This window comes from Hesperophylax consimilis, chromosome 11 (assembly GCF_061612785.1).
Source record: "Hesperophylax consimilis isolate HC1 chromosome 11, BYU_Hcon_1.0, whole genome shotgun sequence".
NCBI lineage: Eukaryota > Metazoa > Arthropoda > Insecta > Trichoptera > Limnephilidae > Hesperophylax > Hesperophylax consimilis.
Window position 1 is genome coordinate 7,594,349 of NC_142846.1, and position 15,527 is coordinate 7,609,875.

Genomic DNA, 15,527 nt, shown 5'->3' on the forward strand with positions numbered 1-15,527 from the left:
AAAATTCAAATATTAAGATAACAATATTGTTACATTGACGTTTCTGCGAATTGGATACCTACATGGTACCTATCAGCCTATTCATTACAATATAATGCTGTAAACATGTAGGGTGACCAAGATATTTAATTGCAATAAAAATGTAACAAACTATTATTTTTTTTTTTAAACAGAGAAGAAAGAAAGAGAGAAAAAAACATTTACATTAAAAAAAGAAAAGGATGAAAAAATTAACTTATTCAAAATATTATGCCACAATTTAAAAGGACAAAGATGAAAGAATATGTTGGAAATCCTCGGATGGCAGAAATAATTTAACATTCTTTTTAAATGTACACAAGGAATTTGACGATTTAATGTGATCTGGAAGGCTATTAAATAAAAGTGGAGCCTGGTACAAATAATGTCTCTGCCCAAATGAGGATTTAGGGTGAATTGCCATAAAGTTCAGACCAGAGCCAATTCTTGTAGTACGAATTTGTTGCGTTCTTTTAGCAGAACTAATATTGTTAAAAAATCTGCATAACGTTTGTAGGATAAATAGTTGTTTTAAATTCATGATATTACATTCCTTATAAAGTAACTGTGTAGGATATGTAAATTTTTTCTTATACATAACTTTGAGAATCAGTTTTTGGGCAATATTAAGTGGTTCTATTACAGTCTTCAGGCAGGAACCCCAGCACACTATATTATATGAAAGTAGGCACTGAATTATAGCAAAATACACTGTTTTTAATTTTTCCTTGTCTAGTACATGTCTGAGATCTTTAAAAATATAGATAAGTCTCCTAACTTTATTTACTAACATTTCGACATGATCATTCCACCTCAAAAATTTATCAATTTTTACCCCCAGGTATTTGAGGCTGTCTACACTTTCCAAGGGGTTGCAGTTACACGTTTGCACACAATTGTGAATAATCAAATTATGAGAGGTAGATGGCTGACTTTTATAAGAAATGCTAAAAGTGATGTATTTGGTTTTTTGTGTATTTAAAGTTAAAATATTATTACTCAGATAATTATTAACTATTCCTAAACCTGTATCACATTTTTCAAAAGTTTCACTCCAATTTTTACCCTCAAATATTAAGGCAGTGTCATCTGCAAAACTAACAATGTTACCTGGAATTTTTAGACTGCATAAATCGTTTATATAAATAAGAAATAATATTGGCCCGAGTACACTACCTTGTGGTACTCCAAATGAGATAGATTTACTATCGCTTAACATTTTATTTATTTCTACTTGCTGTGTTCTATCACTAAGGTAAGATCTGAACCAACCCATAGCTGTATTATCAATGCCTAAAGATAATAATTTCTTAAGAAGCAACTCGTGGGAAACCGTATCGAAGGCCTTTGATAAGTCTAAAAATACCGCTATAGCTTTGTTGCCATAGTCCAGTGCGTTTATAACTTTGGTCAATACCTTTAATATAGCATCACTCGTACTTCTGTTCTCTCTGAAACCAAATTGGCTGTCGGAGAGTATTTTGTATTTTTCTAAAAATGATACTAATCTTGACTTAGCCAGTCTTTCTATTATTTTTGAGAGAGTATTGAGCAAAGATATTGGTCTGTAATTATTAACATTTTCGTGATCTCCACCTTTGAAAAGAGGTATAATCTTGGCATTTTTACAATGGGAAGGAAATATGCCATTCTTAAAGCTAAGATTAACAATATGAGTTATAGGACCAGCTAACTCTTAAACATGCTGTTTATACACCATTATATTTAAGCCATCGATACCACAGGAAAAAGACATTTTTAATTCATTTATAACTTTAGTAACTTCAAAAATGTTAGTAGTTTTAAATTCAAAACTATCTCCTGTAACTTGAGTACCAGGTTTAAAATTGTTAACAAGATACATTTCGTTGGTTTTATTAGCACTGCACAAGTTTTTTGCGTATGTAGGACCAATATCACTGAAGAAGTTATTAACATGGTTGGTAATTATATGTGGATCCTCCTCCAATGAGATAGTTTTGTTATTGATTACTAATTTTTTTATGGACACTTGCTCCTTTTGAATATTTATGGCTTCCTTTATAATCTTCCACTGTTGCTTGTTATTACCGTTGACTTTATCCAGTTTCCTTCTGTAATACGTTTGCTTTGTATATTTTATAATTTTTGTACACCAGTTTCTGTATCTCTTATAATAAGCCAGCAGTTGAATATTATTAACCTCTCCTCGACATTTGTTGTGCAGTTTGTCGCGGGTTCTAAGGCATTTGATAATTCCATCATTTATCCAAGGTTTTAAGTATTTGATGTTATGTTTTACACTTTGTACCGACGAGCAACTTTCCACGTGCATTTTTAAACATTTTACGAAGTTTTCAGTAGCTGAATTAACATCTTGCGATGACAGGACTGACTGCCATGATTCTTCTTTTAATTTAGCCTTCAAAAGAATGTTATTTATGACGGTTTTGATTTTTTCATTTTCCTTTGCTATTTTCTTTTGTCTAAAGCTCATAAATCTCAGCAATACCGCATCATGATCTGTTATGTCAGTAGTGAAGACAGCTCCCTGTGGTTCAAATTTAGATTTTACCATAATGTGATCGATGCAACTTGAAGCAGTAGACGAAACTCTTGTAGGTGAAATTATAATAGGCTTTAAGCCGTGAAAAGCCAAAAGTGAGAGGTATTTTTGAGTTTTTATACTGTTCAAATCTAATGTATTAATATTTATATCACCACATAAAATGATTTCCTTATTTTGTATAGATGTAGAATCAAGTAGGACACTCAGTGATTCAAGGAAACTATCTATATGAGTCTGGGACGGAGATCTGTAAATGGCTATTAAACATATATTATTCGATATCTGCATTCTTAAGCAGTTTGCTCCAGGGAAAACAATTTCCTCAACAGTCGCCTGAACATTTTGTTTCACGTAGGCAACTACACCATCGTTTTGCAAATAGTTATTATTTGTATTGTAAACTGTGTATCCTGGGATGCTAGGTATATTGATCAAATTTTTTAGCCAAGCTTCTGTAAAAACTAATACCTCAGGACGATGTTCTATGCCATCAAGCATAGTTAAGGTTTCATCAAAGTTTTTACTTAAACTTCTAATGTTTAAACAAACTAAAGAAAAGTTTGAATGTTTCAAAAAATTTTTGCAAGTAAATGAATCTTTAATAGTTAAATTAGGTTCTGTATTGTCATCCAAATCAATGTTTTTTCCTAAATCAATGTCCATTTTTAATATATTAAATATTGTCGGTGCCTTTTACCATACAACTTCTAAATTCTATTGAGGTCATCTTCGTGTTTTATTTCTTTAATTTTTTTTCCTTCATCTTCTTTCATTAGAATTGATCCATTTTTAAACCAAATATATTTGTATTTTAATTCTCTTCCCTTTAATTTGGCTTTCCAAAGCAGTTCTTTAAAATAAGGAGATAGCGATTCTCCTAGGAATATCATTTTCTCACGGTTTGAGATCACCTTCTTGTTTGCCAATAATTTTGATCTTGTTTCTGGATTTCTAATTTTTAAGACTTTCATTGTTTACTTTTTAAGTCTACTGATAAAAAATGGACTAAGTTTGGAGTTAATACAAATTAAAATTAAAACTTTTAATAGGAAAAGATCTTTAAAAGAAAAAAATAAATAATTAGTTATGTGGGTAAATAAATTAAACAATATTGTACTACCGGTTTCAGAATAGGTTGCTACTGGCAAATTAATTACATGCATTGCCGTTTTTATAATATTCATTACACATTAGCAATATGTATTAACATTTCATATTATTTTTTTTTTCGATTGACATTCCACTTCTGAACCCCTGGAGCCGCCTCTGGCTGGGGCAACAAATTACCAGTGATACTGCTTGGCCAGGTGTACACACCCTTGTTGTCCATAGTCTCTGGAAATTACATTTGGGAGGGTGGTGGTGTTTGTATCACAGTAGTTACCTTAGTAGTCTCACTTTCGTAGGGGCAGGCTGAGGTGTTCAGCTGGGCCCACACCCCATCCTGCCCGCAGTTCCTGTAGGCCCAGGCACCGTCCTTGTTGTGACATGGCTGGGATACCAGGTTACCAGTGATACTGCTTGGCCAGGTGTACACACCCTTGTTGTCCATAGACTCTGGAAATTACATTTGGGAGGGTGGTGGTGTTTGTATCACAGTAGTTACCTTAGTAGTCTCACTTTCGTAGGGGCAGGCTGAGGTGTTCAGCTGGGCCCACACCCCATCCTGCCCGCAGTTCCTGTAGGCCCAGGCACCGTCCTTGTTGTGACATGGCTGGGATACCAGGTTACCAGTGATACTGCTTGGCCAGGTGTACACACCCTTGTTGTCCATAGACTCTGGAAATTACATTTGGGAGGGTGGTGGTGTTTGTATCACAGTAGTTACCTTAGTAGTCTCACTTTCGTAGGGGCAGGCTGAGGTGTTCAGCTGGGCCCACACCCCATCCTGCCCGCAGTTCCTGTAGGCCCAGGCACTATCCTTGTTGTGACATGGCTGGGATACCAGGTTACCAGTGATACTGCTTGGCCAGGTGTACACACCCTTGTTGTCCATAGACTCTGGAAATTACATTTGGGAGGGTGGTGGTGTTTGTATCACAGTAGTTACCTTAGTAGTCTCACTTTCGTAGGGGCAGGCTGAGGTGTTCAGCTGGGCCCACACCCCATCCTGCCCGCAGTTCCTGTAGGCCCAGGCACCGTCCTTGTTGTGACATGGCTGGGACACCAGGTTACCAGTGATACTGCTTGGCCAGGTGTACACACCCTTGTTGTCCATAGACTCTGAAAAATTGAAAACATATACAAATAGTAAATTTAACAAAAATTCAAATTACACTTATGCTATGGAAACAATATCGGGACCCATATGGAAAATCTTTAATTCACATAATCATTATTTTCAAACCTATAATTTGATAAAGATTGCTGATATACATAGTTGCCATTAACCCTTGGGATGACAGCGAATCCGTAGAGGATTTGCTGGGAACTTGCCTCGATTTTATGGTATTTTGAACCTTAATAGCAATTGTTCGGATTTCCGGGTGCTGTGATCAAATATGTTTTCAAAATTTGTATTACAAAATACGAAACCGTTTTGCGATATACTTTTATCTGACTGTTTTGAATCCGCTTCCCAAAATAGCAAGTATTTTTTATATTTTAATGATAAAAATCGACAGCATGTATTGGTTTGGCCTTGGAGATATAAAATTTTCATTACGGTGTTAGCAAATATAATTAGGTTTGAAACAAAAATTCAGTCAAAACAGTGGACTGCAAAGGGGGAACTGGCTCCAAAAAAAGCAAAAACTGTTTTCTCGGCTGGGAAAGTGAAGGCGACTGTTTTTTTGGGATAGTCATGGAGTTATCTTAATTGATTATCTTCATAAAGGAAAAACTATTACAGGAGCATACTACGAATCATTACTTGACAAGCTGAAGGCAGAAATTGCGGAAAAACGGCCAAATTTGCAGAAAAAGAAAATCCTGTTTCACCAAACAGTTGCCAAAAATCCACAAATTACGGTTTGAACTGCTTGACCATCTGCCTTACTCACCAGATCTAGCCCCAAGCGACTTATTTTTGTTCCCTAATCTAAAAACTGCGCTCGGAGGACAGAGATTTTTGTCAAATGAGGAGGCAATCACCTTTGTGAACAATTATTTTGCAGAGAAAAACGCCGAGTACTATTTGGACGGGTTAGAGAGATGGGAGCATCGCTGGGAGAAGTGTGTAGAGTTACGAGGAGACTATGTAGAAAAATAAATAAAAAACTTTAGAAAAAAATTCTTGTTACATTGTTAGATCGGAAACTTTTCAGACCACCCTCGTACATTCATAAATAAACACTACATTTCTCCTCCTAATGTGTGAAAAGCTAAAAGTGTTTTTAAAGCATTATTCAGATGTTATAATTACCTTGGATAGGACAATATTTGGTTACATTGGAGATGACCACAATGTCTATCTCTTCACTAAGATCCGTAGCATTATCCTTGGTATAGGTGCAGGTATAGGTTCCTGTGTGGTTGTTTGTAATCTCCGTTATAGTCAAGATGGTTTCTGCCTGTCCTTCCTCTAAAGGGTCCAGATTTGCAATTCTAAAAATGATACATAGTATTATGTAAATTAATAAACATATGCACTCCCTCTTTCTTATAAACAACGCAAGTAACAAAACAGAAGAACATACTAATGAAAAAAAAAATTAACCATTGATTTTATTGTATTACCAAAATCTACACTAGCAACAGCACTGACTGAAAAGTTAACCATGTCAAGCTGTACACATTTTATTCTCCTCAACTCGGATAATCAATATAAAATATTTACATTATTGGACATCTTTGTCTCTTTGCTCTCATTCATAAAAAGAACATAATTAATTATAATTTGTATTGTAATATGACTCTAGGTAGGAACTAAGTGCCTACATAAACTTATAAAATTTGAATTAACCTCTCAGACAAAGACTTTTATCTACTATGTGTTTCTTTGAGAAGTGTCAAAACGTGATAATTTTTGTGTTATTTACGAGTTTTGCTAAAAGCTTCATAACTCACGTTTTGGGAAACGTAGCCTCATTCTAAAAAATGTTTTGGAAAGATTATGAAACTCACTATCGAATTGTGTTGTTATACGTAAATATTTGCGTTTCTAAATATACATTTTATGAAAACGTCAAAACGTTAATAAATTATTTAGAAACGCAATAAATTATGAACGAACAAGATGACAGATTCAATCGGCTTAGATAATGCAACTCTACGTTCCATAGATATTCTTGAATACAGACGCGTAGCGTTATTCATTATCGATACTCTGTTTTTTAAATCATGGCAATCCGTATACTAGTGATGGAAATAAATCGATTTTTGTAAAATTTCGCGCGTTTACGTGAAAAGACGTTCTAATGTCTTGACCGCTATTATCATATTTACGTCTTTTGACGTTCTAATGTTCTGAGTGGTTAATACAAAAACGGGTTATATTCGTACTAATCGAACAAAAAATATAGCGCATCCTTGTTTTATGTTTTATAGCTAAAACAAAAGATGGCATTCAGAGAATATGTGTACAGCTGAAATAGCTTTTTTTTTTTGGTACAATATTTTTTACATTTCAGAGTTATCCAGTAATGTTGGCCTCACTGGGTGGCTTACCTGTGCTGAGGCTAATACAACAATATTTTCAATTAGGGAGGTATTAATTAACAGATTGGAACGTGTTACATAAAAAAATATAAAAATTTTAATACACGGCATGCCCTACTCTTGATTTTAGTTTCAAGCGAAAAACGAAACGCATAAGAAAAGGATAGCAATTCAAAGAATATGTGTGTATGGATGAAATAGCTGCATTATCAACACCCCGTCCCCCCGCTATAACTTCTATAAGCATCGTAGTAGAATACGAAGTACTGTCTCTATGGTTGGCTTTCCTACACTTATATTCCCTATCTCAAAAGCTAAAAGCTTTGAATAATTATATTTGTTTAAATTATAAGTGAAGTGAAAGAAACTCTATCAGATTTTTTTTCTGCACGAGAATGATTTTTGCACCTCTCAAAGCAGAGGAAGGCATTTCTTCCTAAAAAAAGAGCCCAGAGTGACGTGTTTGTGGCAGCTGGTGACAGCTTGTCTGACGAACAAACTTATGTGCTATACTAAATGCAGTAAATTTTTTTATTATTTTTTACATTGGCTCCACACAGGAGGCACTGAGGATTGTCAGGAGGCACTGTCATCTTTGAGGATGATGTGTGGAGGGTCTTTTTAGGAAGGAAGGATGGGAAGTTCTGGGAAAGAAAAAGGTACGAGGGGTGAGTAGGAATCTGGGGGTCAGCATGTCCAGGAGTGACGGACGTTTGAATCCATCCATCCCACTGCGGTGCAAGGCGATGTTCCGAGAGAGTCCTGTTGGAGAGGTCAAAAGGTCTCCCTCAACCAGTATCTCCCGATCCGGCCTGCCACACAGTTGGTGAACAGACGCATCCGCCGCCAAGACCTGGACAAACCTCACCCCATGAAAAAACCTTCAATCACCAAACGTAGCAAACCGCTTCCCCAAGTACCTATGGCAAAGGTGTTGGTTATCCAATAAATGGTTACTGGAGCGGCGGTACACATATTTATCTCTCAAATTGAAATCTCAAGTATGTCCACTGGACCTTTTTTTTTTTTTTTTTTTTTTTTTTTATATTTACTCCACACAGGAGGCCCTGAAGAAAATAATTTCCCTCAGGGCCTATGTCATCTTTGGGGATGCTGTGTGGAGGGTCTTTTTGTGGAGAGGAAGGAGTGAACATGGGTCTTGAAGAGTCCCATGTTGTAGGAGGGAGGAAACACAGAGGCCGGCAGTTCATTCCACAGCCGAGCTGTTGAACTTAAGAACGAATCATAGAAGCGACCCGTTCTCATGTGACAAGTGTCAACTGTGTACAAATGTTGGGCGCGCGTTTGGCGTGTATCCCGACTACGCACCGGTGCCGAAGGGATCAATGACGCTAGTTCCTCAGAGCATCTTCCATTGTAATACCGATAGAACAAGGACAGCATACCTACCTGACGCCTGTGCTCTAAAGATTGCAGTCCGTTTGTTAAGATTGGGGAATCTATCAAACGGACCGCCCGTTTCTGCACAGAGTCAAGGGTTTTTTTCAGGTATTTTGGGGCTCCAGACCAGAGATGGCTGCCAAATTCGACAGTAGGGCGCACTTGCGATTTGTACAGGGTGAGCAGTTGTGTACTATTAAAGTATCTGCGGGCCCTGTACAGTACGCCCAGCTTCTGAGAGGCCAACTTTACTCTAGCTTCGATGGAGCCCTCGTACCTGAGCTGGTCACTTATAGTTACACCAAGCATATCAATGGAAGGCCTGTTCGGAAGATTGCTTCCGTTGAAGGAGACTAGATTATCATTTGGATCCCTTTTAGACGTAATCAGACAGGATTGGGTCTTTGAAACATTAAATTCGACGAGATTATTTTTACCCCAGGAGGAAATACTCTCGAGATAACCGTCCATTCTCTGCTTCAAAGCCCTCCGAGCCGTTGGAGTTTGTGTGCCCTTTGGGGGCTTGTCAAACAAAAAGCTATCATGAACTGTACTGTCATCCGCGTAACAATGAATCGGTGCACATGTCAAAAGGTCATTGATGTGCAACAAAAACAAAGTCGGAGACAGAACCGATCCCTGTGGGACGCCAGCATTTATGGAGTGCGAGGAAGAGGTGAAACCGTCAGCAACCGCCTGAATCGACCTATCCCTTAAAAAGTCAGCAATCCACGTACACAGGGATGCGGGAAGTCCGTAAGAATGCAATTTGTTGACAAGTCCTCGGTGCCAGACCCGGTCAAAGGCCTTGGATATGTCTAGTGCGACCGTTTGGGTCTCACCGTGACGTTCCAGGCACCGCCCCCAAACATGCGTCACATACTCGAGAAGATCACCGCACGAGCGGTTCCGCCGGAATCCGTATTGACGGTCGTTGATAATTTTGTTCTTCTCGAGGTATGTGAGCAGTTTGTCGTTGATCACACGTTCCATCACTTTGGACAGAACTGATGTGATCGCTATGGGGCGGTAGTTGGCCGGGTTGGAGCGGTCACCTTTCTTGGGAATAGGGTGAATTACCGCTTTTTTCCAACCAGAGGGCACAGTGCCACACTTCAGGGACATTTTGAAAAGCTTTGTCAAAACTGGAACTATTTCCGCAGCACACCTCTGCAATACCAGGGCAGGTATTCCATCAGGTCCACTAGCTTTGTTAACATCGAGCCCCCGTATGACGTGGAGTACATCCCGATGCCGGATCCTCAGCTTTTTCATATAGAAGCCGCAGTGAGGAACCGACGGCGGAACAGCACCCCCGTCGTCGAGGGTCGAGTTTTCCGCAAACATTTTCCCTAAAAGGTTTGCCTTTTCGGTGGCGGTGTTTGCTAGTGAGCCGTCAGGTCTGGTAAGAGGTGGCAAACTGGGTTTGCAAAAATTTCGACCTATTGAGCCCGCAAGCGACCAGAATGCTCTGCTGCCATGCGGGCAGGCAGCCAGCTTTTTGCTGATCTGCAGGTCGTGTTCGAATTTTGACCTATTGATGATTCTCTTGCATTCCTTTGCCGATTTGTTGTATGCTGATCTGCTTTCGGGCGTTCGAGATGTGTTGTAGGCTCGGTAAGCCGCGTTTTTTCGTCGAACTGCTTCGGAGCATTGTCGACTGAACCACGGCTTGGAGCCCACACCAGTTTCTTTAGTAGTCGATTGTATGAAGCCATCCATCGCCAAATTGATGACTTCACCAATCTCCTGGGCACATCTTGAAGGGTCCGAAGTCCGAAAACAAACAGCTGACCACGGAAAAGCATTGAAATGGGCCCGCATACCGAACCAATCTGCTGACCTATAGTGCCACACTTTTCTCCTCAGCCTCTCATTGGTTGGTCTGAGGCTAACGGGGATTGATGTCGTCACTAGGCAGTGGTCAGATGATCCCAGAGGCGCTGTGACGTCAATCTTATAACCGTGTGGCACAGTAGTTAAGAATAGGTCTAACAGATTGGAGCGGTGAGTCTGGACATCAGGAACCCTTGTAGGCTCCTGAACCAATTGCTCTAATCCGTAGCAAATGGCAAAGGATTCCGCCTGTCGGCCAGCCGAGTCCGTTGGGCCTGAGAACTTCAACCATGGTTCGTTATGAACGTTGAAGTCCCCCAGAACAACAAACTCGGCCGAAGGGTAGCGGGGCAAGAGATCATCAATAGTATCGCTCAAATGTTTGAAGAGCTCGGAAGTGTCTGATTCGCTATGGTTCGGTGAGCGGTATAGACATGCGTAGAATCTTGCCGTACTGGCAAGATTGACGCGCACCCACATTACGTCGAATCTGGAGTTTTCCAGACTCAATAGTCGCACACAGTTGACGTCAGCTCGACTATAGAGGCAGACTCCTCCTTTCAGTCGGAATTTGCTTGCGAGGGTAAAGCCCGGGCAGTCCAGATAGGAGGAGTCTGGCGGCTCGGCTATCTGAGTTTCGGATAGGAAAAGAAGGTTGGGACGTTGGGACAAAAGATAGTGATGGACGGAATTTAAATTTGTGTGCAGGCCGCGAATGTTGGCAAAATTTACCAACAGTTTTGGCCCGCACCGGGGACGCCTGCTACTCGCCGCTGTAAAGATGTTATGTTTGTTTTTATGTATATTCATGATTTTAATTTTTTTTTTTTTGTTTTTTTTTGTTTTTAAGGGTATGAAGTGAAAGGAAGGTCTGGAATGGAAAGGTGTGAGGGGTGGGTAGGAATATGGGGTTCAGGCTGTCCAGGAGTGATGAGCGTTTGGTTCCAGCCCACCCACTGCGGTGCTAGGCGATAGGCTGGGAGAGTCCGGCTGGAGAGGGCATCCAATGCGCCCCAAACGCTGCTGCTGGGTCCCCTCCGGTCACGAACCGGCACAACAGCAGTGGCGGGGTTTTTTCACTCGCTGATGGGGCAGCCCACCCTTAGTCGTGAGCCTGAGGGTCGGGCCCCTGTACTATCGAGCGGCCCGGACAGCGGTAACCGGTTGTAAAGGGTCTCCCTCAACCAGCATCTCCCAACCGGCCCGCCACGCAGAAGGTGGGCCGACGCACCCGCCACCAAGACCTGGGCAAACCTTAACCCATGAACCCGGGCACCCCTGCTAAGTCACCAAACGTAGCGAACCACTTGGGGTGACCTGTGGCAGAGGTGTTGGTCATCCAATAAATGGTTCCCAGGGCGGCGGTACCCATTCCCGCCTACCAAATTGAGGACCTAGTTCGGTGCAACCATGTACGTTGTTTCAGTAACCTATTCTCTTTTAATTCATCTAAGCTTAAACTAGTGTTCTGGCTATTAAGGCGATGCACTATGTAGTAATGCAAAATCATGTGTTTTTGGTTTGAAAATTTGTTCACCTAGAAATGTTTCAGATGCTTTAATTAAATACTGCGAGTAGAATACATCTTTGCCTTTGAAATAATCGAGTATTTTTTAGATAAGTCTTTTTATAAGCCCAGAAAAAAATAATGTATAAGGTCTATGAAAACTGCTCTAAAGTTCAAAATCTCCTACTTACAAACCCTTTTTCGGTTGTGATTTTATTGTATAATGTGGCAAATTAAATTATTTATAAAATGATAGGAAAAAAATTAAATATTTATGCCTGAACATCCACAAAATAAAATAAAAGGCACTTTTTGGCCATGATTTTTTCTTGCATAAATCAAAACAGGCAGATGGTGTTAAGCGGGAATTTAAACCTTATCGCCATCTACGTAAGGGGTGTTATTGATGGCGGCTTGATTTAAACTTATTACACGATGTAGTGCATCGCCTTAAGATAAACATTATGAATATGGCTTTACCTGAAGTGTTCTGTATCAACGGTTGTGTTGGGTAGAGACCATGTGAGGTTGTAGATCATCTTTATGGTGGAAAATGGAGCTTTGCACCTCAATGTGAGAGAGTCACCTTGAAATACAACCTAATAACAAAATAGTACAAAAATAAAATAACAAATTATTCATTAATCGACAAATCAGGAAATATTTGAAGGTGAGGAAATGTCCAAAGCTGGAAGCCAGAAGGCTCATGAAGCAGAAGAAGGAACAGAATCAGGATTGATTTTAAATTACCTGTCCATTCTCCGGTTGCAGCAGTAGCGCATTGACCAGCGTGGTGGGACGGCCGCACTGCGCCAGGTCCAGCAGCGAGCGTATCTTCTTGACGCTATGCCTGAGAAGGGGGGGCGGGCGAGCGCAGCGGGGGTTCCCCGTGAGTCGCACGGAGGCGCTGCGCGACCACTCGGCTATCCACAGCAGGGCACAGTCGCAGACCAGAGGGTTGGCACTCAAGTCGCTAAGGTGTTATACATCATTACTAGATGTCAGATTATATTTACAAACAAAATGGCAAAATAGGAAATTTGAAAAATATTTTGCATTCTTCCTGTTTGAAATTTTTAATTTCATTAGGTGGAAATTCTGAAGAAAAAAGACCAGTTAGTGAGGTGGGAGGTGGCCAGTGAAATTCTGAAGGAAAAGGACCAGTTAGTGAGGTGGGAGGTGGCCAGTGAAATTCTGAAGGAAAAGGACCAGTTAGTGAGGTGGGAGGTGGCCAGTGAAATTCTGAAGGAAAAGGACCAGTTAGTGAGGTGGGAGGTGACCAGTGAAATTCTGAAGGAAAAGGACCAGTTAGTGAGGTGGGAGGTGGCCAGTGAAATTCTGAATGAAATGGACCAGTTAGTGAGGTGAGAGATGGCCAGTGAAATTCTGAAGGAAAAGGACGAGTTAGTGAGGTGAGAGATGGCCAGTGAAATTCTGAATGAAATGGACCAGTTAGTGAGGTGAGAGATGGCCAGTGAAATTCTGAAGGAAAAGGACGAGTTAGTGAGGTGAGAGATGGCCAGTGAAATTCTGAATGAAATGGACCAGTTAGTGAGGTGAGAGATGGCCAGTGAAATTCTGAATGAAATGGACCAGTTAGTGAGGTGAGAGATGGCCAGTGAAATTCTGAAGGAAAAGGACGAGTTAGTGAGGTGAGAGATGGCCAGTGAAATTCTGAATGAAATGGACCAGTTAGTGAGGTGAGAGATGGCCAGTGAAATTCTGAAGGGAAAGGACTAGTTAGTGAGGTGGGAGGTGGCCAGTGAAATTCTGAAGGGAAAGGACGAGTTAGTGAGGTGGGAGGTGGCCAGTGAAATTCAGTTTGCATATTTAGTTTATATTTGTAGAATAAAATATTAACTGAACTGACAGAAATATCAAACTATTACAAGCAATAATTAGTCACCTGAAATATCAATACAAATTGAAAATATCTCCTGAGTAAAAATAATATTTCAGGCGACTAATTATTGCTTATAATAATTTGTTATCCTTTGTGCTATGCATAAAACCTTGTCTTATAAACATTAGTTTCCTATTTAAAAAAATGACTGATATATGTTCATAAATATTAATGAAAAAAACTTCAAAGATGCAGTAATGATCAAAAGAAGCTCAAATATGCACTAACGACCAAAAGGGCTCAAATATACAAATGCATATAATCCAATGTCTATCATTACACATTTACATTGACTGTAAATAGTAAAAATTTACATTGGGATATCATTCAACTATTAACATATTACACAGTATATCCCTTGGCAACAAGAATAGGGGTAACCAAAATATATGAAATTTCTAACCTACATATATATCAGCATAGTGAATTTATTCAATTATTTTATTAAAAATAGTACAAAAATATGTACAATGGATACATACTTATGTGCTAATATAAACATCACATAATACAGGGTGTCCATAAAGGAATGTCCCAGTTTCAATGGCATATCATAACAGTTTAATTTAGACTATTTACAACAAATCATACATCAAATTGAAGGTAAAATAACCTGGTTTTTCTTACAAATCTCTTCAATATTTGCACCTTTAGCTAAGTGGCACACATCCAATCTAAAGTCCAATTCTTCCTACACTTTGGTTAACAAGTCTGGAGTAATGGAAGCAATAGCCTCTTCAAGTCTGTATTTCAACTCTGGCAAATCATTAGGTAGCGGCGGAACGTAGACACGATCTTTTGTGAAGCCCAAAGGAAAAAATCCCATGGCGTTATCTCAGGTGAACGTGGAGGCCAGCGAAAAAGAGATCTGGCGTCTCGACCATTACGACCAATCCAACGGTCAGGGACGTTCAACCACACTCGTACAAAGAGATTTCAATGGGGAGTAGCTTCATCGTGTTGCCAAATAAAGTTTACAGGTTAACCCTCTACTAATTGGGGAAAGAGCCATTCTTTCAACATATCCAGATAAACCACCACTGTTAACTTTACATCAGGACACAGCACAGAACACATTTAATTTCGGGGAATCTCTTTTTGTTCTACAAGTTCATGAGGATGTTCTGATCCCCAGATCCGAACAGGGTATTTACCTCCCCACCTAGATGAAAATTTGACTCATCACTGAACACCACAACTAGGTTAGTTTACCTTCAATTTGATGCATAATTTGATGAAAATAGTCTAAATTAAATTGTTATAATACGCCATTGAAACTGGGACATTCTTTTATGGACACCCTGTATAATATATATAGCAAATAAAGTTACAAATTAAGTACAGTATTTAATAACAAATTGTCGTCATCAAATTCCAATTGTCTGTCCAGTATTAACACATTGTCGCAGGGATACGGCATTTGCCATTTTTCGCGGACTGTCGGTCAACTGCGGGACACGGCAAATGCCGTTTTTGTCGACTGTCGGGTTTTGGCGGGAAACGGCACTATACGGGTTTGTTATCAGCGTGAAATAAAACGCCTTGTAGGGTAATTTCCTACCTGGGTGCTAGGCGACAGTCTGTCCACGTTATTTGAGACGCCTTGTCCGGATTGGCTAGTGTGCCGCTTGTAAAGGCGTCGCCAGAAATCTAGAGCTTTTATGCGATATCAATCTCCAGTTTAGTTTGAGTCATTTCACGTATTGGACTATTTT

General features: G+C 39.7%; 1 protein-coding gene across 1 annotated transcript in view; it reads right to left on the reverse strand.

The window, feature by feature from the left end:
* The window catches only part of Remo (Remoulade), a 45,656-nt gene that overhangs the window by 24,821 nt on the left and 5,308 nt on the right, over window positions 1–15,527 (reverse strand). The window contains exons 4-7 of the mRNA XM_089637239.1: window positions 12,660–12,882; window positions 12,390–12,508; window positions 5,931–6,112; window positions 4,617–4,789 (exon numbers count right to left, since the gene is read on the reverse strand). Of these exons, the coding sequence (XP_089493365.1) occupies window positions 4,617–4,789; window positions 5,931–6,112; window positions 12,390–12,508; window positions 12,660–12,882 (697 nt within the window). The remainder of the gene's footprint in view (window positions 1–4,616; window positions 4,790–5,930; window positions 6,113–12,389; window positions 12,509–12,659; window positions 12,883–15,527) is intronic.